Below are 23,714 nucleotides of genomic sequence, written 5' to 3'. Positions count from 1 at the left end.
ACTAATGTGAGCATATAACACACTTGAGTAGTGCTTGCACATAAGTATAGGTGTAGAACTAGTGCGCTTTGTTCCGTGATAGTTTGTAAAGTATATGAAAATCATAACTCTCTTTTTTTTCCTCCAAGCTTCACATTTTCCACTAGATGGCATCATATCTGCACCGACACAAGAGTCGTACATTAGACTTGGAAATAGCAATGCTACTCACTCTAGTCTAACCCTGATGTACTGTATGGGGTCCCCAAAGCTACTTTGACATCTCTGAAAATATACTAATTGTACTTATTAGAATAATTCATAAACATCTACATCTTGTGTTACAGAGTTTTCAAAATGCTTGTAAACATTTTTACCCAATCGGTGATGCCTCGGGGGATTTTGACCCCACACAAAAACATTGCTGAAATGTAGGCTACACAAAAAGAGGGCTAGTCTATAGACCTTATTTACCAGAGAAACAAGCGCGCCGCCATCTTTATGAAATTGTCTTTTAACTTCCGTTTTGCGGTAGCTCTGTACATTTCTATGGCATCGCTGTCAAAGAATAATTAGATGGTTAAGTGGATTTACTTGTTGTAGAGTTAATGAAAGTTATCATGAGCATTGTTATGTTTAAAGCATATGTCTTAACAAATGTCAGTAGATCGGGAAGATTTTAAAACGAGCAGTTCATTCATAAACGTAATATCGCTGTGGAAATACAAACCGGAAGTCAAAAGACAACGAGCGCAACGCTGAAAAGGGGCGGGGCTACATAAGGAGTATGTATACAGTGCATAGTATGCCCATTTTATGCATGCATCAAATACCCAGATGACCCACCCCATTAGTCAAATAGTCCAGTAGTATTGAGCATACTGCATGGGATATTGTCGGAGGTGTAAAGTACTTGAGTAACTGTAACTGTAATTAGTTACTGTACTTCAGTATCTTTTTGGCTACTTTGTAGTTGTACTGAGTATCAAAGATATTGGCAACTTTTACTCTCTATTTGACTACATTTTTGAGCAAGTAAATGTACTTTTTACTCCACTACATTTGTGATGAGTAATGCAATTACAAATTACATTTTTCATGGCAGCTAACTTTTTCTGAAGCAGTTTGTTTTTTATATAAATAAGCAATATCGCCATCTACAGGGCATTGAAGGTATCTTTTTTTTGGATGAGCTCACAAAAATTAACTGATGACTTCTAAATGTTTTATAACTACCTGAATTAATCATGAATTACAGTAGGTTATATGTATTAATAAAGCATTTATTAACGCACTGAGTAAATAATACTCTAAATAATAAGATGCATAAATAAATAGTTTATTAATAATTTACTTACACTTTCTAAATGATCTTATGAACCACTGATAACTCCTAAATAACTGGTTTGTAAATAATATAATACATACTTTATTAATGATCAATTTATAATTTCTAAATTATGAAAATACTATTATTAAACACATTATGCTTATAAATAGAACAAAGCATTTGTAGGTGTATAAATTGCTTACTAATGTCTATTAATACTTTATAAATTATGAATTGACTATATTGCTAAACTAATGCTTCATAGTATGAGTTATTATAAAGTGTTACCACATTGTTTTATTTATCTGCTATATTGACAAGACCGTTTTGAAGGATATTGGTTTACTTATGGCCTTTCTGTGCACTTGAGCTCAACTGAGACTTGAGAGTTTGTAGGCATTTAAAAGGTTGTTGTGTCAACCTTGATTTATTGCAATATTGAGGTGTTCAGTTTTATTTTGATTTTAGAAAATAAACTTGATTTCTCATCGTACAAATCAATTGTTTCTTATTTTCACCAGCATGTCTCTCAGGTGTCGAGGACTAGTGCATCTTACATTCAGTCATTTTCATTGTAAGGTATCTGTACTTTTACTCAAGTATGGTTTTCAGGTACTCTTTACACGTCTGGATATAGTACTAGGACTATCCCACAGTGCAATGTATCTGATTTGACCTTCATTTCTAGTGTGATGAATGAACCATATCAACCACATTAACATTTCTTTCTTGACTATTTTTCTGTGTAAAGAATAGCATATTTCAAAACAATACTTTTGTACAGTAGAACAGAATCAATTAAGTTTTAAGCAAATTGAGTTTTTTTCACCTTTCTTTTTTTATTAGCATTGGTTTAATGCCACAACCCAGATAAAACAAGACATTACACACAAAAAAACTCAATTCACCTATGTGACATTAAATAAAAGTGGGTAAGATACAGAAGATAAATAAGTCAGAACACAAAAGCCATCTTCACCCCATCTTATGGCTCAGTTATTTACTTCACTGCCAGTGATGTTGTCCCTTTTGATGACTTTTTTAAATGTATTTATTTTATCTTTGAGCTCCCAGATTAGTTTTTAAGAGTTAACCCTTAGGTACATAGCCTGGAAGAATACATTTTCATGGCCAAAGTACAGAAACTCTGCTACTGTTCACAGCTCAAAAACATTATCGCATTAATAAAAAAAAAAAAAAGAGACATTTTTCTTGTAGGATAGTTAAAACCATTGCCCTCCTGTTTCCTTACGAGGGAACAAAGATCAGGTACACGCCTCATTAGTTAGTGCTGTGATAGCAAATTCATACACTGATAAAAAGTTCAAATATTGACCTCTCATGTCAGGTTACATAATGACCATTTTAAAACAAGATCAACTATCAGTTTTATGCAAAAAAACAACAATGCATATTAAATATTTGAGCACATTTAAATTAATAAATGAAATTATTCATCAATTTGAAAAAGTCATTCCTTTCATGATCTGAATTCTGCTAAAACACGATTCCTGCTCAATTCAGTTTTGTCTGATAGTGTGGATGAAGAAGAGGTTGATGATATCGGTGTCAGTGTCACACTGTACAGATTGGCAACGAAAGTCTCCCATCCTCGACGGAAAGCTCTGTCCATGGCCTAAAAGAGAAATAAATGATGAAGTCAGTTTATCACAAAAAAAACAACACATTTTTAATAAGGAAGAAGTTTGTTCACTTCAAAAGGGTCATTGCTCTGAAAGAGAAAGAATGTGCCTTTATCGGCTAAACTAAAGGACATGGAATGTAGGTGAAGTGACAGGGTCGTTTGGTTATTTGCAGATGTTCCTCCGAACAATGTCACCTTACATATGACTGAAAAGAGTTGTTGTCCCTGTATTGATTACTTCTTTCCTTTGACCATATATAAGAGCAAACATAACAGATGGTGACATAACAGATTGGTCAAGAAACTGACTAATTAAACAAGGGGGTTGGGGTAGGGGTAAGGATACACATGAAGTATTACTGTATACTATTAGTGCTTAGTTAGAGAGGATAAAGCAGAGACAACCATGCTATTGCAGCATATGTAAACATTGTTGGACTCCGGCAGATCTCAACAGGCTGCTTATTTCTGCACAATGCAGAAAAAGGAACTTTACCCCAGATGCCTCACTAAAATATTTTCCCTCTCCAAACCATAGATGGTTATGGAATAACCATGACCCTGCCTACTCAAGTGACGGATAATGCTATACAATATTTCTACAAACAAAAATATGGAAACATATTTTTCCAATATTTATGAAATACTACTGAGCAAATGCATAATTTGTATATTTATCTACATGTTGTTATATGTAGGCCTACAACCAATCGAAAATTAACCATGGTTTTCTAATGGTAAAACCATGGGGTTTTTTTGGCGTATTGACTACTATTTGTATAACCACAACAAAACCATACTTAAACTATGTTTTTTGCAACATTGTTATTCGTGGCTACCATGGAATAACTACGAGAACCATGTTTTTTTGGACTTATTCGTAGTAAAATTATTTTCATACTCAGCTTTAAGTTTCACGTTGTTGTGTTCGATTCACTACACTCTAAAAAATGCTGGGTTAAAAACAACCCAAGCTGGGTTAAATATGGACAAACCCAGCAGGTTGGGTTAAAGGGCACCTATTATGCCCTCTTTCACAAGATGTAATATAAGTCTCTGGTCTGGTCAAGTTTCAGCTTAAAATACCCCACAAATTTGCCCCTATTTGGGGGTGAGCAAAAACATGCCTTTTACTACATTACTATATTGCTGGCTAAAATATATATATCCAAAATTGGTTGAAAAAAAAATGGCTGGGTGAAAACAACCCAATCCCTGTGTTTGTCCATATTTAACCCAGCATTTTTTAGAGTGTAACAAGTCACAGGGAACTCTGTCAGGGTATTTTAGTACTGAATTGCAATAATGAATGGGAATGAATGTAATTCAATTCCATTTCCGGTATTTTTTAAAATTCTTATTCAGAGCCGGTTATAAGTTCTCAATAGCTAAATCTTACCTTGCGATAATTCTTGAGAGTGTTCCTCTTTACAATTTCCATTGCCTCTCCATTCAATTTGTCTTCTGTCTTCTTCTCTTTTCTTGTGTCGTCTATTTCCCCATCTCCTTCTTTCTTCCCTGATATCAGAATCTGGTCATCAGCATGTTCCCTCGCAGAGAAATGGACCATTGTTGGTTCTGATTCTCCGCTGTTTTCAGGGGTTTGAGTTGCTGGTGGCACCTCTGGGTTGGTCTCATTACCCTGTCCTTTGTGTGAGGAAAATTTGTCATATTTTCCCTTCCTGGAGCTCATCCTGCTCCAGCGGCGACTTAGTCTGCTGGGCTTTCTCTTCAGTAAAGTGGTCCCATCATCATCCATCATACCCTGGTTAAAATCAACCACATGGTCATCTTCTTCTATCCAACCTGGAAGTGTCCCATTGTCTTGGCTGGTCCGGTTCAAGGCTCCAATCTGCTCTTCTGTGGGTTCTCCCTCCAACTGTACATCGTCTCCAAACGTGTCATCCAAACGCCCATAGAATCCATTAGCCTTGTCCAGGAAAGGAGGAGAACGAGGGGCCTTGTTCTTTTTGGAGCTCTTGCCGATAGTCATGGTCTTGAGAGATGTTAATCCAAGCTTTGCGATCTAAAGAGGAAGGAAGGAAGAAGGAAACATGTGACTTTGACGTGTAATAGTGGTCATCTGTTGAAAATGTTGGGAAGAGATCAGACATATATTTGTCATGGAGAACTGAGCCTACAGACAACATTCCTTACATAATCAAACAAAAGAAGAAGAGGAAGAAGAGCAGCAGGCTTCCTCGAGGCTACTGTCGAAATGAAGCTTACATGGCCCGAGGTTTATCTTTCCCCTCCATCCCACAGTAATGAGTGTTTATCAGTCATGTCATCATAGGCACACTGTTCAAAGTTCATTCTGTGTGTATACAGCGTATCAGTAAGTTCCTATTTAGGGACAGTGTGTCTCTTAAACTGACAGACTACCCTCTGCTTTATGACTTTTTGATAAGATGAGCTCCAGTCTGTCATTGACTTTGACTCCAGTTGGTTGTGCTGGAACTGCAGCTGGTGCCAAGATGACTGTGACTCAATATCACTCACAAATACGTCATACTGCACAGAGATTTAAAGTCATTACTGCATGATTCTTTATATTATTCATACAAAAGTAATGGACTATGAGATAAAGAGCTATTATACAGTAAGTATTTGACCAAACACACTTTAGTAAAGCCTTTAACTTATATATAGAGTATTTCAAATCATATAAATCGAGAAAATAATTTACAGGCCGTGCTAAAGACTTCAACTCTGAAAATGGTGCTATTTTCTGATATTCTCAATGTTTTCTCTTCTGTTTAGAAGAAAAGGAATTGACTAGCTTGTTCAGAGTTAACCATGTCAGAGTTTATACAGTACAGTCCAAAAGTTTGGAACCACTAAGATTTTTAATGTTTTTAAAAGAAGTTTCGTCTGCTCACCAAGGCTACATTTATTTAATTAAAAATACAGTAAAAAACAGTAATATTGTGAAATATTATTACAATTTAAAATATATTTGACAAAGTAATTTATTCCTGTGATGCAAAGCTGAATTTTCAGCATCGTTACTCCAGTCTTCAGTGTCACATGATCCTTCAGAAATCATTCTAATATGCTGATCTGCTGCTCAATAAACATTTATGATTATTTTCAATGTTGAAAACAGTTGTGTACTTTTTTTTTCCAGGATTCCTTGATGAATAGAAAGTTCAAAAAACAGCATTTATCTGAAATACAAAGCTTCTGTAGCATTATACACTACCGTTCAAAAGTTTGGGGTCAGTAAGAATTTTTATTTTTATTTTTTTGAAAAGAAATTAAAGAAATGAATACTTTTATTCATCAAGGATGCATTAAATCAATCAAAAGTGGCAGTAAAGACATTTATAATGTTACAAAAGATTAGATTTCAGATAAACACTGTTCTTTTGAACTTTCTATTCATCGAAATAATCCTGAAAAAAAATATTGTACACAAATATTTTGTACAATTGTACACATTAAATGTTTCTTGAGCAGCAGATCAGCATATTAGAATGATTTCTGAAGGATCATGTGACACTGAAGACTGGAGTAATGATGCTGAAAATTCAGCTTTGCCATCACAGGAATAAATTACTTTGTGAAATATATTCAAAGAGAAAACAGTTATTTTAAATTGTAATAATATTTCACAATATTACTGTTTTTTTTACTGTATTTTTAATTAAATAAATGTAGCCTTGGTGAGCAGACGAAACTTCTTTTAAAAACATTAAAAATCTTAGTGGTTCCAAACTTTTGGACTGTACTGTATAAATAATGTGGTATTCTAAATGATAGTTTACACAAATAAAAGAAGAAAAATCTGTATTTTCCTCTATATATATATATTACATTTCTTCATCTTATTTTCTTATTCTTATGTGTAAACTATAATAGACTTTCCCAAGATCAAGGTTGCTTCACAATAAGCTTAAATCAAACCATTTTAAAGAAAAAGAACATACATAAACACATAAAATGGCAGAAAAAGCTCAGATAGCATACAAGAGCATTCAAGTTTGAGCGACTTACCTGCTGGCTGTGTTCGCGTGACTCTTCTCTCACTCGCTCTCTATGTTCTGGGCCCAAACTCACCTTAATCTGACACACACAATCGTCACACTGTCTGAACCTGTCGTCATTCAAGCACATTAATTCCTCTCCCTCTCCCTCCCTCTCTCTCTCTCTCTCTCTCTCTCTTGGTTTCTGTTTCATTTAATTAACTGAAGAAGACAAGCAGCCTACAAAAACTACAAAATAGTAAGTATGAGCCAACTCAGATCTAAATACATAAACAGTATGAAACTTTCACTGCATAAGTTATAAAGCTGTAAGTGCTGAGAACAATTATCAGAGGAACTGACTCACCTGAGCTGGGCTCTTAAATGTGTTTTGGGGATTATTCACTGGGTGGGAACATGATGTACGGTCAGGGATTTTCATTTCCAAAAGGAATGCTACTCCAATAAACTCTCACTGTACAGAACACACACTCATAACACACCATTACCAAATGCTCTTGCTTATTTACAAGTTTCTCACCCTCAAAATCATGTTGAAATAAATAAACGGGGTAAAATAGGGCCAAGGGAGCTCAAAACACAAAAGTGACAGTGATGGAAAGAGTTGAAAAGAGAATGAATACATGCCTGGAAACACTAGGTGTGGCATTTAAGACAGCTAAAGGGTAATACTTAAGAAAGTGCATGTAGACGTGGGTATTCGCATGTAATTGTACGTCGGAGTTATGTCTAAATAACTGTCTCATTGAGTTCTTTAAAATAGTTTAAACAACAGTAGTCGTTTGAAGAATCATCTATCCTTGTGCTTCCAGACAGAAAGCTGAAGAAGAGTTAAGGTCATTGCCCAGTGGCATATACAGAAACAGCTGTTTCACAGATGTGATTGCCCTTGTGTGTTTGGTTAAGAAGGCACAGGGTGCTGTAGTAATGTTGAATCATTGTAAAGAGGGAGTTTACTGCCTGCTTATTTAATCCTTGTGGTTTTTGAGGCACATGTGGAAACATATCCATAGATATAGCTGGTGAAAACAGACAGCAAATTCGTGAAAAGGTTAGGATGAATTTGTCTGTTCAAGAGGGCTTCAAATTAGTAGACCTGCATGCTATTCAAAAACATCTGAGAAAAAAAAAATTCTTCTTTTGTTTACAGTGAGAGAGTCATGACATAACAGGTGGTGTTTGAACATGCTTCAAGGGGCCTTGACATCAGGGTTATTCGGTTATTCATCAAATAAACTGAGAATGCTTTTTAAACTCCAGAATTTTAATTAAATTTGAACTGCAGCAGTAAACAGAATGGTTTTTAAAAGTTCAAATTAGATCAATAGATTCTTGTTATTTCATGAAATCCAAGGTTTTCTTATCCCACACAGAAAGCGATGTAATTACCGTCATTCATGGTCCAGAAAAGTAGTAAAGACATTGTCTAATGTGACCACAGTGGTTCAACCTTAATGTTATGAAGTGACGAGAATACTTTTTGTGCACAGAAACACAACAAAAATAACTTTATTAAACAAAATCATCTCTCCCCTGTCATTCTCATACGCTGTTTATGTTCAGCACCTTCCTGGTTCTACCTCAGAACGCTGACTCCGTATTGGCCAGCTCCCGCGTCAGCATCGCACACGTGTCGTGCTGCTTACGTGAACGGCGTCGGCCAATACCGAGCCTGCGTTCTCAGGGCTGGCCCGTGACGTAGGCGACATAGGCAGTTGCCTAGGGTGCAAAATGACTGCGCTGCACAAAAGTTTTTTTTTCTCTGAAGAGCGCCCTCTTGTGACCATCGTGCGCTCCTACACGCATATATTAAGCAAATACTGACAACAATTTTAGCACTGATCAAACTGATTAAAAGAATGTTAGAATAAAATACAATTGACATCAATGAAAAATCGATTTGACAACATGTCATGTTGGACTAATTTAAACATTTTCTGCGTCATGACGTAATATGCATGGCGCACGCAGTTAAAATGGTTTTGCCATTTATGTGCTCTGAAAGTATCATTTCTAAAAAAAATTAGTGAAAAAAGAAAATTGTCAGGGGCACAAGGCAGGAAGCGACGCAAAGAAGAGGTGCAGAAAAAAAGAGCAATATAAAAGGTAAGATTTGTATTAGCCCGTGATGTTTATGCAGTATTTTGAAATAGCCTTTTTAGAACATCTTAACTGGCAACACTGACACTGTGGAACATTTTTGCTTGAGTTAAAGGTGGTATAGAGCAGTGGTTCTCAAACCTGTCCTGGGGACCCCCCACCACTGCACATTTTGCATGTCACCCTCATCTAACACACCTGATTCAAGTCATCAGCTAATTAGTAGAGACTGCAAGAGTTGAATTGGGTGTGTTAGATGAGGGAGACATGCAAAATGTGCAGTGGTGGGGGGTCCCCAGGACAGGTTTGAGAACCACTGGTATAGAGGATGTTTTCGTCGACTGAGTTTTTGAAATGAGCGTTTGAAATGATACACATTTTACGACTAGCTAAAACATTCTGACTGTGCTCAACATACAGCGATAGTTTCATGCTCCTGAAGCAGATTTATATACTTTCACATGGAATTTGAACACCGACTGTAATCGCAGACTGAACGCAACTGGCTCTGACTGGACGCGTTTGAGTGCGATCAGTATCAATTTACATTCATAATCAGCCTTACAATCGTTAAGCCGCGCACACACTTAGTGGATTCATTATGTCGGACTCACCTCATAATCTGCAGTTGTTACTCCTGTCTCCTGACAAAAACATTGCATGCGGCGCATGTAGTGCGGAAAGTTACTAGAGCGCGCAGCCGCGCGTCTCTCACAAGGAACGTCATGGCAGTGATTGACAAGCCAGAGGGCCAATCCGCGCACATCTCTCACAATGGCAGTGATTGCCAAGCCAGAGGGCCAATCGTTTACGCGATGATCGCGTAAACGATTGGCTGATGTTTTTAAGGCCCTACCTCGTGCACAGATGATGTATATTAATATTATTACTTTCAGTGCACCTAATAAATAGTCTTTTATCACTTAGTAAACACAGTTTCAAGTAATATTGCAAAAATGTATAAAACAAAACATCCTCTTTACCACCTTTAACTCCTTATTTAATTTTACTTTATTTTCTTTAAAATATATGTAAGCTTCTGTAATGTTGTTTTAATTTCAGTTACATTACTGCTTGCTTTTAACTCACCAAAAAGTACACTAAATGTCTTTTGCAAAGAGACATTTAGAGAGGAGCTTTTCAAAGCTCAAGCTGATTAAAACCTACTTGAGGTCTACCATTCCCCAAGAGCGTCTCAGTGGACTTGCTGTCATTAGCATCACTAATGAGATTTCTCAGAATTTGTCATTTGATGCAGTCATTGATGACTTTGCTGCAAAGAAATCCAGGTGTGTTCAGTTTTCAAAACTGTTCTGTAATTCTGAAAATATAATAGCTTTTTGCACTTTTTTGTTGATTTGCACTTTAATTTTTGTGTTATTCTTCAGGTGACTGAGTCAAATTTGTTTATTATCACAATTTATTTACGACTTATTTATGTTAATACTTATGTTATATTATAGTAAAGTTTAGAAAAATCAGCATTTTCTGAATTTTTAAATGGTGATCTAAAATCTCGCCTAGGGCACTAACAGTGCCTGTGCATTCTGACATAGAACCTGGAAGCACTGAACGTAAACAGTGTATAAGAATGACAGGGGATAGAAGATTTTGTTGAATAAAGTTATTTTTGTTTTGTTTTTGTGCACAAAAAGTATTCCTGTCGCTTCGTAACATTAAAGTTGAACCACTGTAGTCACGCTGACTATTTTAACAATGTCTTTTCTACATTTCTGGGCCATGAATGACATTAATTACATTGCTTTCTATGGGGGATTAAAAAACCTCTTGGATTTCATCAAAAATATCTTAATTTGTGTTCCGAAGATGAAAGAAGGTCTTGCGGGTTTGGAATGACATGAGGTTGAGTAATTAATGACAGAAATTTAATTTTTGTGTGAACCAACCCTTAAAGCTAAAAAAAAAATATTTGGAAAAAAACATTGCAAAATGTGCATATACAAATATTTCAGTAGTTTGATAGTGTAGGGAGACTATTACGTCATTCATGCTTGTCGCGATGATCTGATAGGTGGAGATTCCTCATAGTTTTTCACCAGGAATTCTGCTGTTAAACATGAATATTTAAAATAAGCTGAAATAATGCAGGTTGCTTCAATAAAAGCATATACAACTGATTAACAACCTTGTAGCTTAGAGTAGAACTGTCTTTAACGGTTTATAAGTTATTGTTAAAAATCAATTCCCCTAATCAGAAAATGAAAGGGACCCAATTTCCTGTGAGATGACAAATTCAAGAACTGGAAGGGAGACAATACTTTAATTCAGCATTTTGCACATCTTGATTGACATCTTTACATTCTTACATTATTTACATTTGGATTCAGTGAAACAGGTAGACCTCTAAAGCATAAAACCGAAAACTTTGCCAGCGCATGGAATGACAAACCTGAAATTGAATTTATCTGCTATATTCAGCTATCTACATTTTTACATCGCCACCATTATGATAATGTGCATAAGAACTCGAAACGTTCTCACAGTCTGTAAATGTTTTCACTCTAAATGTTTCACAGGGTCAAGTGACATCATCTGTACTTTACACCGAGTCACCTGAAGCTTTACCAGTGCCACGTACACAACATGCCACTAGATTATAGATAATCACGCCACTGTGATTCAAAAGAGATTATTAATGGCATAAATAGACAACATATCTGACCTATTTATATCCTCCACCTATCAAAGAAAAAAAATTGTCTTTATATCAAGACATAAGACAAGTATGCCTAGAATGACAGAGACATGGACAGCATAGACATAATGAGTTCACATTATTATAAATATATTCCAAGCAAACCTCACGCTTTAAACAAGTGTGTTTCTAATATATAAATACAAGCTCATCTTAATTACTGATACTATATGTACAATTCCCTTTGAATACTGTTTAAGGTAACAGGGGATAAGGACGGTTTATTGGGTGCAAGATGATTTATAGCAATCCACCCGCAGGTTTCTTTGTCTTTTTATCCCTGCATTCACCTGCACTCATCACCTTATGTCTTTTGTGTGCAGCCCAGAAATCACACTCACAGTAGTGTCTTAAGTACATTACAATTTAACTCCTGCCATTTAAATAAGAAAATCTGTTTGGCACAATGGAAGTGTGGATGTTTGGTGAAGTTCAGGCATGTTCTGATGAGGTGGTGCTCACACCTCCACATCCGGATCTGAACCCAACCCTTGCTTCTGCAAAGCGTCTTCCCTCTTCATCTTTGGCTTCTCAGTTCGGGTGTGCCACACCAGCACCTGAGCAAGAGAAAAATCATTTCAATATGAAATAGTTGACCCAAAAAGGCATCGTTTACTCACCCTCATGTTATTTCAAAAAGGGTTGGGCAAAATTTGGCTCACTTTTAATTTGTGAGTTTGAATTTAAAGGTGCCCTAGATTCAAAAATTGAATTTACGTCGGCATAGTTGAATAACAAGAGTTCAGTACATGGAAATGACATACAGTGAGTCTCAAACTCCATTGTTTCCTCCTTCTTATATAAATCTCATTTGTTTAAACGACCTCCAAAGAACAGGCGAATCTCAACATATGCCAGCCCATGTTCCCAACATTATGAAAGGCATTACACAAGGGCAGCCAGTATTAACGTCTGGATCTGTGCACAGCTGAATCATCAGACAAGGTAAGCAAGCAAGAACAATAGCGAAAAATGGCAGATGGAGCAATAATAACTGACATGATCCATGATTACATGATATTTTTAGTGATATTTGTGAATTGTCTTTCTAAATGTTTCGTTAGCATGTTGCTAATGTACTGCTAAATGTGGTTAAAGTTACCATCGTTTCTTACTGTATTCACGGAGACAAGACTGTCGTAAACTTTGTTTATGCACTGTTAAAGGCAAGCGCGAGCTCCGTGGGCGGAGAGCACGAACAATTAAAGGGCCAGCAGCCCTGAATCGGCTCATTTCTAATTATGCCCCAAAATAGGCAGTTAAAAAAAAATCAATTAAAAAAAATCTATGGGGTATTTTGAGCTGAAACTTCACAGACACATTCAGGGGACACCTTAGACTTATATTACATCTTGTAAAAAAACATTTGATGGCACCTTTAAAGTTAATTCTCCACACAGGAATTTGAATTTGAATTAAATGAAGTGTAAATCACTGAATAACAATACAGAGAAGCAGGTCATGGGATTCAGAAATTAAACTGGAATTTAAAATCATTCTTAATTGATTTTTAAATGCGCAACCCTGATTCCAACGAAAGTGGATTTCTTGTGTGTAGCTCTCAAATCTAATTAGGTTCTTGCATGTCACATGACTGACCATAATGTGGTAAGCAGTGTCGTTATAGACCTTATGCTCCAAAGAAACAAGCGCACCGCCATCTTTAGAATATTGTGTTTGAGCTTCTATTTTTGCGGTAACTCTGTATATTTCTATGGCATCGCTGTTGAGGAGTAATTAGCTAGTGAAGTAGATTTACTTCATGAGTAAATCATGAGCATTGTAATGTTGGAAGTGAATGTCAGTAGACTGGTTCATTCATAAAGCCGTAAGATCTTACCTTAAAGGGTTAGTTCACCCAAAAATGAAAATTCTGTCATAAATTATTCACCCATTATCACAACACAAATTAAGATATTTTTGATGAAATCTGAGAGGTATATGACTCGTTTATAGACAGCAATTTAACCGAAACTTTCAAGGTCCAGAAACGTACTAAAGACATTGTTAAAAATAGTCCATGTGACTACAGTGGTTCAACCTTAATTTTATGAAGCGACGAGAATACTTTTTGTGCGCAAAATCAAAACAAAAAAATGACTTTATTCAACAATATCTTCTCTTCTGTGTCATTCTCATACGTTGTTTACGTCCAGCGCTTCCCAGACTCATTATTGGCCGGCTCCTGCGTCAGCATCACACGCTTGAGTCGTGCTGCTCACGTGTGCAGCTTTGACCAATACTGAGCCAGCATTCGGACATAAACATGGAGGCCTTCACTGTGCTTACTGTGTCAACTGCGTAAGACAGGCAAGAGAAGAGATTGTTGAATAAAGTCGTTATTTTTGTTTTGTTTTTGCGCACAAAAAGTATTCTCGTCGCTTCATAAAATTAAGGTTGAACCACTGTAGTCATGTCGACTGTTTTAATCGGGTGTGCCTCATATATCCTGAAAAGTGAAGCTGCGGGCTCTTTGATCGCCCCCTGGAGGCTGGATGCAGTACAGGTCATAAACCCCGCCCTCTCAATGCAGACGAATGAGACTTAAGTTAAAACATAAAAATAAATTATGCTTCAAATAAAGTTTTCCGAAAGATGGTTTTGGTCATTTAAGGTAGTTGTTATCACGCTGATTTATATTCAATTGTTCGTTTTTGTGATAAGTTTGATTTTAGCTAGCAATTTGATGCTATAGAAACGGGGCGTGTCGTCGTGACTCACAGTTGATTGACAGCTTCTCTGAGGACTGTCGGCGCTTCGAGGGGAGATTCAAAATATATAACTATTAATTTTCAATTTCTGTGTTATTTCACACCGACAAAATGAGCTGTTCAGCAGTAAACTGTACTAACTGACCTACAGGATCTGACGGATATCTGAGCTTTTCTCGGTAACATTAAATGTGGGCTTCATAAGCTAATTAATAAACGTTATTAGTTAAGATAACATGCCTAATGTTAGCCATGACGGGAAAAAAAGCAGGCGATCGTTATCTGGCAGTTACTAATTATTTTTATGGGTATAAAATAATAATTAGCAGGATAAAACTAATGATAGCCTACTCTAATTAATTATAGAGCACTGTCTACAGCAATCGATCTCCTGTAACGTTAGTTTAACCCTTTATTTAAAATGGCAGGACCGTTTCTGACATTTTAGAGTTGTTTCTAGAGGCATATTATATTAGGGCTGCACAATATATCGCATGAGATTGTCACGCGCATTTCGTCAGTAAAGCCGGTTCCCTGATTACTGCTAAATCGCCATCACCTGCTTTCAAATGGAGCGGCATTTAATAGACACAGCCGTAGATCACTGAAAAGCCACGCAATATCACGTTCATTATCGAAGGCGATTCATCTGCGATATGAACGCGATATTGCGTGGCTTTTCAGTGAACTACGGTTCTGTCTATTAAATGCCACTCCATTTGAAAGCAGGTGATGGCGATTTAGTGGTAATCAGGGAACCGGCTTTACTGACGAAATGCGCGTGACAATCTCATGCGATATATCGTGCAGCCCTATATTATATTGAGTTTATCTACTGAATTTGCGGTTTCAAAAATATTATTGCTCTAGAAACAGAATAGCCTATTACTTTACAGGTAGAATTTTAAATTGTGTGTAATTTATATAGCCTATTTAAAATACATCAATGATGACGCAGTCGTCTGGGCGGAAGTTTGATACCGTGACTCCGCCTCCGGGCTCCACTGACGATTCCTTCTGCGCATGCCCAGGCTCCAAACTTTTTTTTCTGACGTTTTTGCGTAACGTGTCAGCTCCCATCGGCGTCCGTTCAGTTCAATACAATGGAAGGAAGCGGCGGCGTGTCGTCCATCTTTTTTTACAGTCATTTACCTCTTGGATTTCATCAAAATATCTGATTTGTGTTTCCGAAGATGAACGGAGGTCTTACGGGTGTGGAACGACATGTGAGTAATTAATGACAGAATTTTCATTTTAAGGTGAACTAACCCTTTAATGCTGTGGAAATACAAACAGGAAGTCAGAACACAGAAAGTGCAGCGCTGAAAAGAGGCGAGGCTACATAAGGTCTGTAGTTACTAAATATACTAAAAACTATTTAAAAACATTTCCAGAACCCAACTTTTGCACTATATAATTCAACTTCCTGTGAGACGACCAACTCATGAATTGAAAGGGAGCCAATACTTTAATTTTTGTTAACTGAAATAAAGCTGAAATAAAATAAAATCTAAATATTACATGAATTACAGGAAAATTAGAAAAGTTGCTTTGGCAACTATCTGAAGCTGAAATGCTAAAATTACTAATTGAAATAAAACAAACTAAAACTGAAATACAATGTATACTGTTTAGAAATAAAAACACTAATAAAAATGACTAAAAATTCAAATGGAAATATAAAAATAAAAGCTAATTTAAATAACACTAAAATAACACTGAAAACACACAACATGAACAGCTATGGCATATTTTTTCTTTGCATGGAAAAGTGCTACTCTGACATTCTATCGCACATATAAAACGAAAATATTATGGGGTCGGAATGATATGATGACAAACATTTCATTTTTTGGAGAACTTTACAGCTCAATCTCTGTTGAACAGAAATTTCTTGTTCCTGCATGACAACGCAAACTAATTTATTTTTATTTGCAAATGTATAAGTGTTAATAAACAAAACCTTAAAGGTGCCCAAGAATGCTTTTTCACAAGATAAGTCTAAGGTGTCCCCTGAATGTGTCTGTGAAGTTTCAGCTCAAAATACCCCATAGATTTTTTTAAATTAATTTTTTTAACTGCCTATTTTGGGGCATCATTAACAATGCACTGATTTACGCTCGGCGCCACCCCCTTAAATCGTGTGCTCCCTGCCACATGAGCTGTCGACTATATTACAGCGCATTTACAAAGTTCACACAGCTAATATAACCCTCAAATGGATCTTTACAAGATGTTCGTCATGCACGCTGTATGCATGCTTCGAATTATGTGAGTAAAGTATTTATTTGGATGTTAAAGTTTTATTCTGAGTGAATTTGAGGCTGTCCTCTGTGGCTAACGGCTAATGCTACACTGTTGGAGAGATTTATAAAGAATGAAGTTGTGTTTATGAATTATACAGACTGCAAGTGTTTAAAAAAATGAAAATAGTGACGGCTCTTGTTTCCGTGAATACAGTAAGAAACGATGGTAACTTTAACCTCATTTAACAGTACATTAGCAACATGCTAACGAAACATTTAGAAAGACAATTTACAAATATCAGTAAAAATATCATGATATCATGGATCATGTCGGTTATTATTGCTCCATCTGCCATTTTTCGCTGTTGTTCTTGCTTGCTTACCTGGTCTGATGATTCGGCTGTGTGCAGCTCCAGACGTTAACTGGCTACCCTTGTGTAATGCCTTTCATAATGTTGGGAACATGGGCTGGCATTATGCAAATATTGGGGCGTACACCCCGACTGTTACGCAACAGTCGGTGTTATGTTGAGATTCACCTGTTCTTTGGAGGTCGTTTAAACAAATGAGATTTATATAAGGAGGAGGAAACAATGGAGTTTGAGACTCACTGTATGTCATTTCCATGTACTGAACTCTTGTTATTTAACTATGCCGAGGTAAATTCAATTTTTGAATCTAGGGCACCTTTAAAGAAATAAGAGTCATAAAATAAGCTCATGTTGCATTACCTTAATATGCAGCAATGCTAGGTGCAGAATAAAGGATTTACCTTGGTGCACAGGTCTGCTTTGGGTTCAAGGTCGTCCATAGTAACCAGGTGCTGAAGAAAGCTACTTTCCAGGAAGCCCATCTGAGCATCACCGTCAAACCTTGCTTCGGGATTGGTCATCACCGACCTCAGGGACACTGCAAAACCAGCCATGTCGATGGGGAAAGGGCGATTGGGGCGCCAGCCAGTGTGGAAACGCACAACCTTCCCATCCTCCACCACGGGCCGCTCAAACTTCATCCCACCCACCAGACCCACGGGCCACACAGAGACACGGTACGTGTACCGCATCTGAGGATGAATGGAAGGAGAGTGGGAATGGGAAAAAAAATTGTTAGATAAAGACAAATAAACAAATCAGGAAACATTCTGTCTATATTTCCATAGGACCCAACATGGTTTGGTGTAAATGAGACTTTGATAACATCTCCAAAAGAATACATCTGCTCCACCTCAAGCACAGCTCCACCTGGAGGTTTAACCAATAAACACCCATTTAATGACTTGAGATGATCTCAAGTTCAGTTTTCATTACAATTCTCCAAAACATTACATCTGGAACAAAATTTTGCATCGAAATCTACCAATTTTTTGTACCATTTTATACATATCAGAACAACAAATTAATTAGAAACATCATTACAATCTTTGAAATAATCCATGGAAGTATGTAGTTATAAAACAATTTTAGTTCAGGTAAAGATAATTTATGTGTTTAATTTTTTTCATCGTGTTTAAAGAAAATCATTGTAGAAACAGTTTAGATTTTCCTACAAAACTTATTTCAGACATTTATTGAAACATTTAAGCCATTAGAGAACAAATTATCATGAGAAATCTAAATTCATTTAATAAGTCCAAACATTTGACTGGTAAAAACTACAGTTCAAAAGTTTTGGATCAGTAAGATTTTTAAAGAAATGAATACTTTTATTCAATACCGATGCATTAAATAAAAGTGACAGTAAAGACTTTTATAATATTACAAAAGATTTTTTATTTCAAATGAATTATGTTCTTTTGAACTTTCTATTCATCAAAAAAAATCCTGGAATAAATGTATTACAGTTTCCACAAAAATATTAAGCAGCATAACTGTTTTGAACATTGATAATAATAAATGTTTCTTGAGCACCAAATCACGCATATTAGAATGATTTCTGAAGGATCATGTGACACTGAAGACTGGAGTAATGATGATGAAAATTCATCTTTTCCATCCATCATCACTGGAATAAATTACATTTTAAAACACGAAAATAGAAAACAGTCGTTTTAAATTGTAGTAATATTTCACAATATTACAGTTTTAACTGTACTTTTTGATCAAATGAATGCAGCCTGAGAGCATGAGAGACTTTCAAAAACATTGAAAAATGTTACCAACCCCAAATCGTTGAACAGCAGTGTATTTTTAACCATTAAAAGCACCTCACCTCTTCAAAAAGCTGCAGGCTGTATGTGTTGTCATCATCAGCAAAGTAAACCACAGCCTCCTCGAGAGCAGCCGCTTCCTTTCCCTCAGCAGCAGCGCCCATCTCCCGGAGCCAGCGTAGACCCTCGTTCCTCTGCTCAGCACCCCGAGGCTTCAGCCAGCTGGGATCACCTTCCTGGAGCTTCCTGTCCTTAGGGGTCAGCTTGTGTAGATGGGTGTAGGTCAAGCCAGATGCAGCCAGGAAGTCTGTGACAAGTGAAGTTGGATGGGGAGAGTCCTCCACCACGATCCAGTGGAGCTGAGGAACATGGAGGAAGGTGTGAGACAAACGAGTGAGCTCAGCTTTCTGCACCAGTCTGGAGAGAGGATGAAGAGGGAGAAAGAGAGAGATTCAATTCTGTACAGTTCCTCAAACAATTTTTTATTCTTATCCAAAAACATGCAAAGTTCATTAAACCTCATTTTGGAGATATTTTAATGTCTAAAGGTCCATTCTGAATGCATTTTTTGCATTTAAAAACACAAGATGCAGGGAAGTGGAATGGAAAAATGCACAAGGTCTAGAGATGTACTTCTTTAAATGCCATGTCATGCGCAAGACACTGCACAAGACAAAAGATGCGAGTGCAATGTCCATCTTGTGCATGTTTACATAAAAAAAGATGAAAAATCAGTGCAGTGGAATGCCAGAAGGTGAGATGCAATTTATAAAGACATGTTTTTTTTAAAAATTGAATTTCTCTTAACTTGAGCGCTACGTTTTTAGAACGTGTGTCATGAGCGAGGTGTTGAAAAACACACGAGACACAAGCATAATGGCCAAACATGTCAGTCCAGTGCAGTGGAATGCAAAAAAATGTGCATATTACTAGGTTATTAGCTGTTTATTAGTACTTATAAAGCAGATATTAATGCCTTATTCTACATCCCATAATCCTACCCAATACCTAAACTTAACCCTCATGCTGTTCCACACCTGTAAGACCTTTGTTAATCTTCGGAACACAAATTAAGATATCTTTGATGAAATCGGAAGTCTCAGTGAGGCCTGCATTCACAGCAATGACATTTCCTCTCTCAAGATCCATTAATGTACTAAAAACACGTCTAAATCAGTTCATGTGAGTACAGTGGTTCAATATTAATATTATAAAGCGATGAGAATATTTTTGGTGCGCCAAAAAAAACTAAATAACGACTAATATAGTTATGGCCGATTTCAAAACACTGCTTCAGGAAGCTTTGGAGCGTTATGAATCTTTTGTGTCGAATCATGATTCTGATCACGTGTCAAACCGCCAAACTGCTGAAATCACGTGATTTTGGCGCTCCGAACCGCTGATTCGACACGCTGATTTATTTATGATCCGAAGCTTCCTGAAGCAGTGTTTTGGAATCGGCCATCACTATATAAGTTGTTATTTTGTTTTTTTTGGCGCACCAAAAATATTCTCATCGCTTTATAATATTAATATTGAACCACTGTACTCACATGAACTGATTTAAATATGTTTTTAGTACATCAATGGATCTTGAGAGAGGAAATGTCATTGCTGGCTATCGGATTTCAACAAAAATATCTTAATTTGCATTCCAAAGATGAACGAAGGTCTTACGGGTGTGGAACGGCATGAGGGTGAGTGATAAATGACAGAATTTTCATTTTTGGGTGAACCAGTAATTAGGGGTTTATTGAGGCAAAAGTCATAGTTAGTAGTGAGAATTGGACCCTAAACTAAAGTGTGACCATTTTTCCTATTATACCGAAATCGTACCGAACTGTGAACCCAAAACCGAAGTACGTACAGAACCATGAATTCTGTGTATTGTTACACCCCTAAATGCCTAATGTGGCATTTCAAATAGTAATGCCAAATTTGCACTGCAAAGGTGGCATAGAAGTGCTTCTAAAGTGGCATTTAGGTTTCTTTCCACAGGCTGTTTAATGCATTACACAGCAAAAATGGTATAATTTGATACTAGGGGTTGAGGTGGGTCAGAGCAGGCATAATTTAGTTTGGCTTTTATCTGGCACTGCGTCATTACACTGAATTTTGAGCAGGCACAGACCAGCCTTAAAGGGATAGTTCACCCAAAAATGAAATTTCTGTCATCTTTTACTCACCCTCAAGTTGTTCCAAACCTGTATGAATATTTCTTTCTTCTGCTGAACTCAAAGGAAGATATTTGGAAGAATGTCAGTAACCAAACAGATATCGGGGCCATTGACTATCATACAACTATGGTAGTAAATATGGGGGCATATTTCTGCCAAATATCTTTGCAAGAAATTCATACAGGTTTGGAACAACCTGAGGGTGAGTAAATGATGACAGAATTGTCATTTTGGGGTGAACTATCCCTTTAACTCTGCTGAGCATGAAATATTTATTCTATTGATGCCTTGCAAGCTTTTATATTTCCTTCAGTAAAACTATATGAATGAATGACATTCCTGCATTGTTGTAATCTTGCAACAGCTGCCTACATACCTCGCATATGTGGGTGTTATCACATAAATTCTGGGAACATCAGTCTTCTTCAGTTCCGATGTTTTTACATGTTCCTGCAGCTTCCGCAGCTCCGTTTGCAGATGAGAGATCTGCTGATCTTTAGACATGTCATGATCTCTGCAGTCACAACGCTGACCTAGAGAAGAGTCATCGCCATGGTTAACAATGAATGATTCAAGGCTGAATGAACAAGGTAAGGATGATAGTGATTCCAGTCTTACCCAACTGCATCAGCGCATAGATGAGTCCCAGCAGTGACACCATGAAGTACATGACAAACACAGTCTTCAGCTTCAGTCTCATTCTCATGATGACCTGCTGATGCTGAAATCAAGACAGATGGAAGCCGGTGATCATGAAGACAACCCATGTGAATGCATCACAACAACCACGACTACAGCTGGATAAAAAACAGAGATGGGTTGCAGCTTCGCAGATACTCCCAGTGCATCCAGTGAAAATAAAATCAGATATTAATTTCAGTATATATGAATTTGCCGTTACAACTAATGTATTTTAATATATTACACTCAATGATATGTATTAAGTTAATGCTGAGATGAATAAATCCTTTCCGGTCGCTTCATTTTGTGTATTATAGACTGCGTTGTGCGTCTCTGTGCATACTATTAAAGTGCACTATGTACAGCGACCCCATTCATCCACTGCGCAGTACCAACAACTTCCGCTTTGAATGTGTAACACGGTCAATGATCTCCTGAAGCATGGAAATAAACCATAGTTCCGTCCTCTAACTTTTGTTCCAAGGACTTTGAACCATAGACTTAAAGGATTAGTTCACTTTCAAATTAAAATTTCCTGATAATTTACTCACCCCTATGTCATCCAAGATGTTCATGTCTTTCTTTCTTCAGTGGAAAAGAAATTAAGGTTTTTGATGAAAACATTCCAGGATTTTTCTCCTTACAGTGGACTTCACTGGAGCCCAAACGGTTAAAGGTCAAAATTACAGTTTACAGCGATCCCCAGATGAGAAATAAGGGTCTTATCTAGAGAAACCATCACTCATTTTCTAAAAAAACCCCCCTAAAATTATATAAGTTTTAACCATAAATGCTCATCTTGAACTAGCTCTCTTCTTCTTCTACTCTATTAGAATTCCAGCAGTGTAGACACTGCTAAGTGTATTACTGCCCTCCACAGGTCAAAATTTGAACTAAATGTCATATACAATATGCTAGTGCAAGTATATAACTTTGTTAAAACTTTGACCTGTGGAGGGCAGTAATAAAATAAGTAATAATTTTTTTTTTTTAGAAAATGACCAATTGTTTCTCTAGATAAGACCGTTATTCCTCGTCTGGAATCGTTTAAAGCCCTTTGAAGCTGCACTGAAACTGTAATTTTGACCTTCAACCATTTGGGCTCCAGTGAAGTCCACTATAAAGAGAATAGTCCTGGAATGTTTTCATCAAAAACCTTAATTTCTTTTCGACTGAAGAAAGAAGGAAATGAACATCTTGGATGACATGGGGGTGAGTAAATTATCAGGAAAATTTAATTTGAAAGTGAACTAATCCTTTAAAACCTTTTAACCCTCACTACAAGACATAGCCTACTTTAAAAAAAAAAAAAACTCTCATGAGTGAAATGCCAGATTCTTTAACTTTTTTTGTATTATGACTTGTTATAAAAAAAGGATAAAAGGTAAAACATGTTGAATATATTAATTTTGAAATACCATTGTAGTGATTAACCCATTTGTGCCCAAATTTTTCTAAAAGGTTTCATGCATATAATTGTGTTAATAGTGTCAAGTATGAACAAGTTCTGCATTTCACAAACATGGAACACACAACACTATAACAGTCAAGCCAAGTCAAGTCACCTTTATTTATATAGCGCTTTTTACAATGTAGATTGTGTCAAAGCAGCTTTACATTGATAACTGGTACATAATTTTGGCTGCACAGCAGCTCTTAAAAAATAGTGTCAATGCAGGCAGATCAAAGCACTGTTGATTATCAAATGTCAAGTGTCCCCAACTAAGCAAGCCAAAGGCGATTTCTTAAAAATCGTATTTGAATGTGCGGCAACTATAATTGCCGGTGGGCAAATATGTTGTAAGCACCCTTTCATTGTCAAATTTGAATAGGAGGAGAACATTTGGCATCTAACTCAAAATAACTGCTTTCAACAGATCAATCTCTTCATAAATATATTTATGTATAAAAGTTGAAGAATATTTGATGCAAACCCCAAAAAGCTGCATCTATCTTATAATCTCTTGAATATGAAAAGACAACAAATCCATTTG

At 36.6% G+C, this 23,714-nt stretch overlaps 2 protein-coding genes across 3 annotated transcripts; both read right to left on the bottom strand.

Annotated features, from left to right (window-relative positions):
- Nucleotides 1–2,128: 2,128 nt before the first annotated feature.
- sb:cb1058 (uncharacterized protein LOC394209 homolog) lies at nucleotides 2,129–7,104 on the bottom strand. Of its 2 annotated transcripts, none has more exons than XM_048183982.1 (3): nucleotides 6,954–7,104; nucleotides 4,354–4,980; nucleotides 2,129–2,945 (listed from the first exon to the last, which is right to left on the bottom strand). In XM_048183982.1, exons 1-3 carry the CDS (start codon nucleotides 7,071–7,073, stop codon nucleotides 2,790–2,792), a joined length of 903 nt encoding a protein of 300 aa, XP_048039939.1. In that variant the 5' UTR covers nucleotides 7,074–7,104; the 3' UTR covers nucleotides 2,129–2,789. The 2 variants fall into 2 exon arrangements, with proteins under 2 accessions (XP_048039939.1, XP_048039940.1); XM_048183983.1 differs by lacking the exon at nucleotides 6,954–7,104 and adding an exon at nucleotides 5,112–5,271.
- Nucleotides 7,105–11,305: 4,201 nt separating this feature from the next.
- Nucleotides 11,306–22,173, bottom strand: b3gat3 (beta-1,3-glucuronyltransferase 3 (glucuronosyltransferase I)). Its single transcript, XM_048183981.1, has 6 exons — nucleotides 22,064–22,173; nucleotides 21,658–21,836; nucleotides 21,416–21,572; nucleotides 18,925–19,279; nucleotides 17,489–17,779; nucleotides 11,306–12,316 (listed from the first exon to the last, which is right to left on the bottom strand). The coding sequence occupies exons 2-6, from the start codon at nucleotides 21,743–21,745 to the stop codon at nucleotides 12,218–12,220; spliced, it is 990 nt and encodes a 329-aa protein (XP_048039938.1). The 5' UTR covers nucleotides 21,746–21,836; nucleotides 22,064–22,173; the 3' UTR covers nucleotides 11,306–12,217.
- Between the last annotated feature and the right edge of the window lie 1,541 nt (nucleotides 22,174–23,714).

Source organism: Megalobrama amblycephala, linkage group LG3, assembly GCF_018812025.1.
Source record: "Megalobrama amblycephala isolate DHTTF-2021 linkage group LG3, ASM1881202v1, whole genome shotgun sequence".
Lineage (NCBI taxonomy): Eukaryota > Metazoa > Chordata > Actinopteri > Cypriniformes > Xenocyprididae > Megalobrama > Megalobrama amblycephala.
Note: the sequence above shows the minus strand (reverse complement) of the source record. Positions and strands in the feature narration are given on the sequence as shown.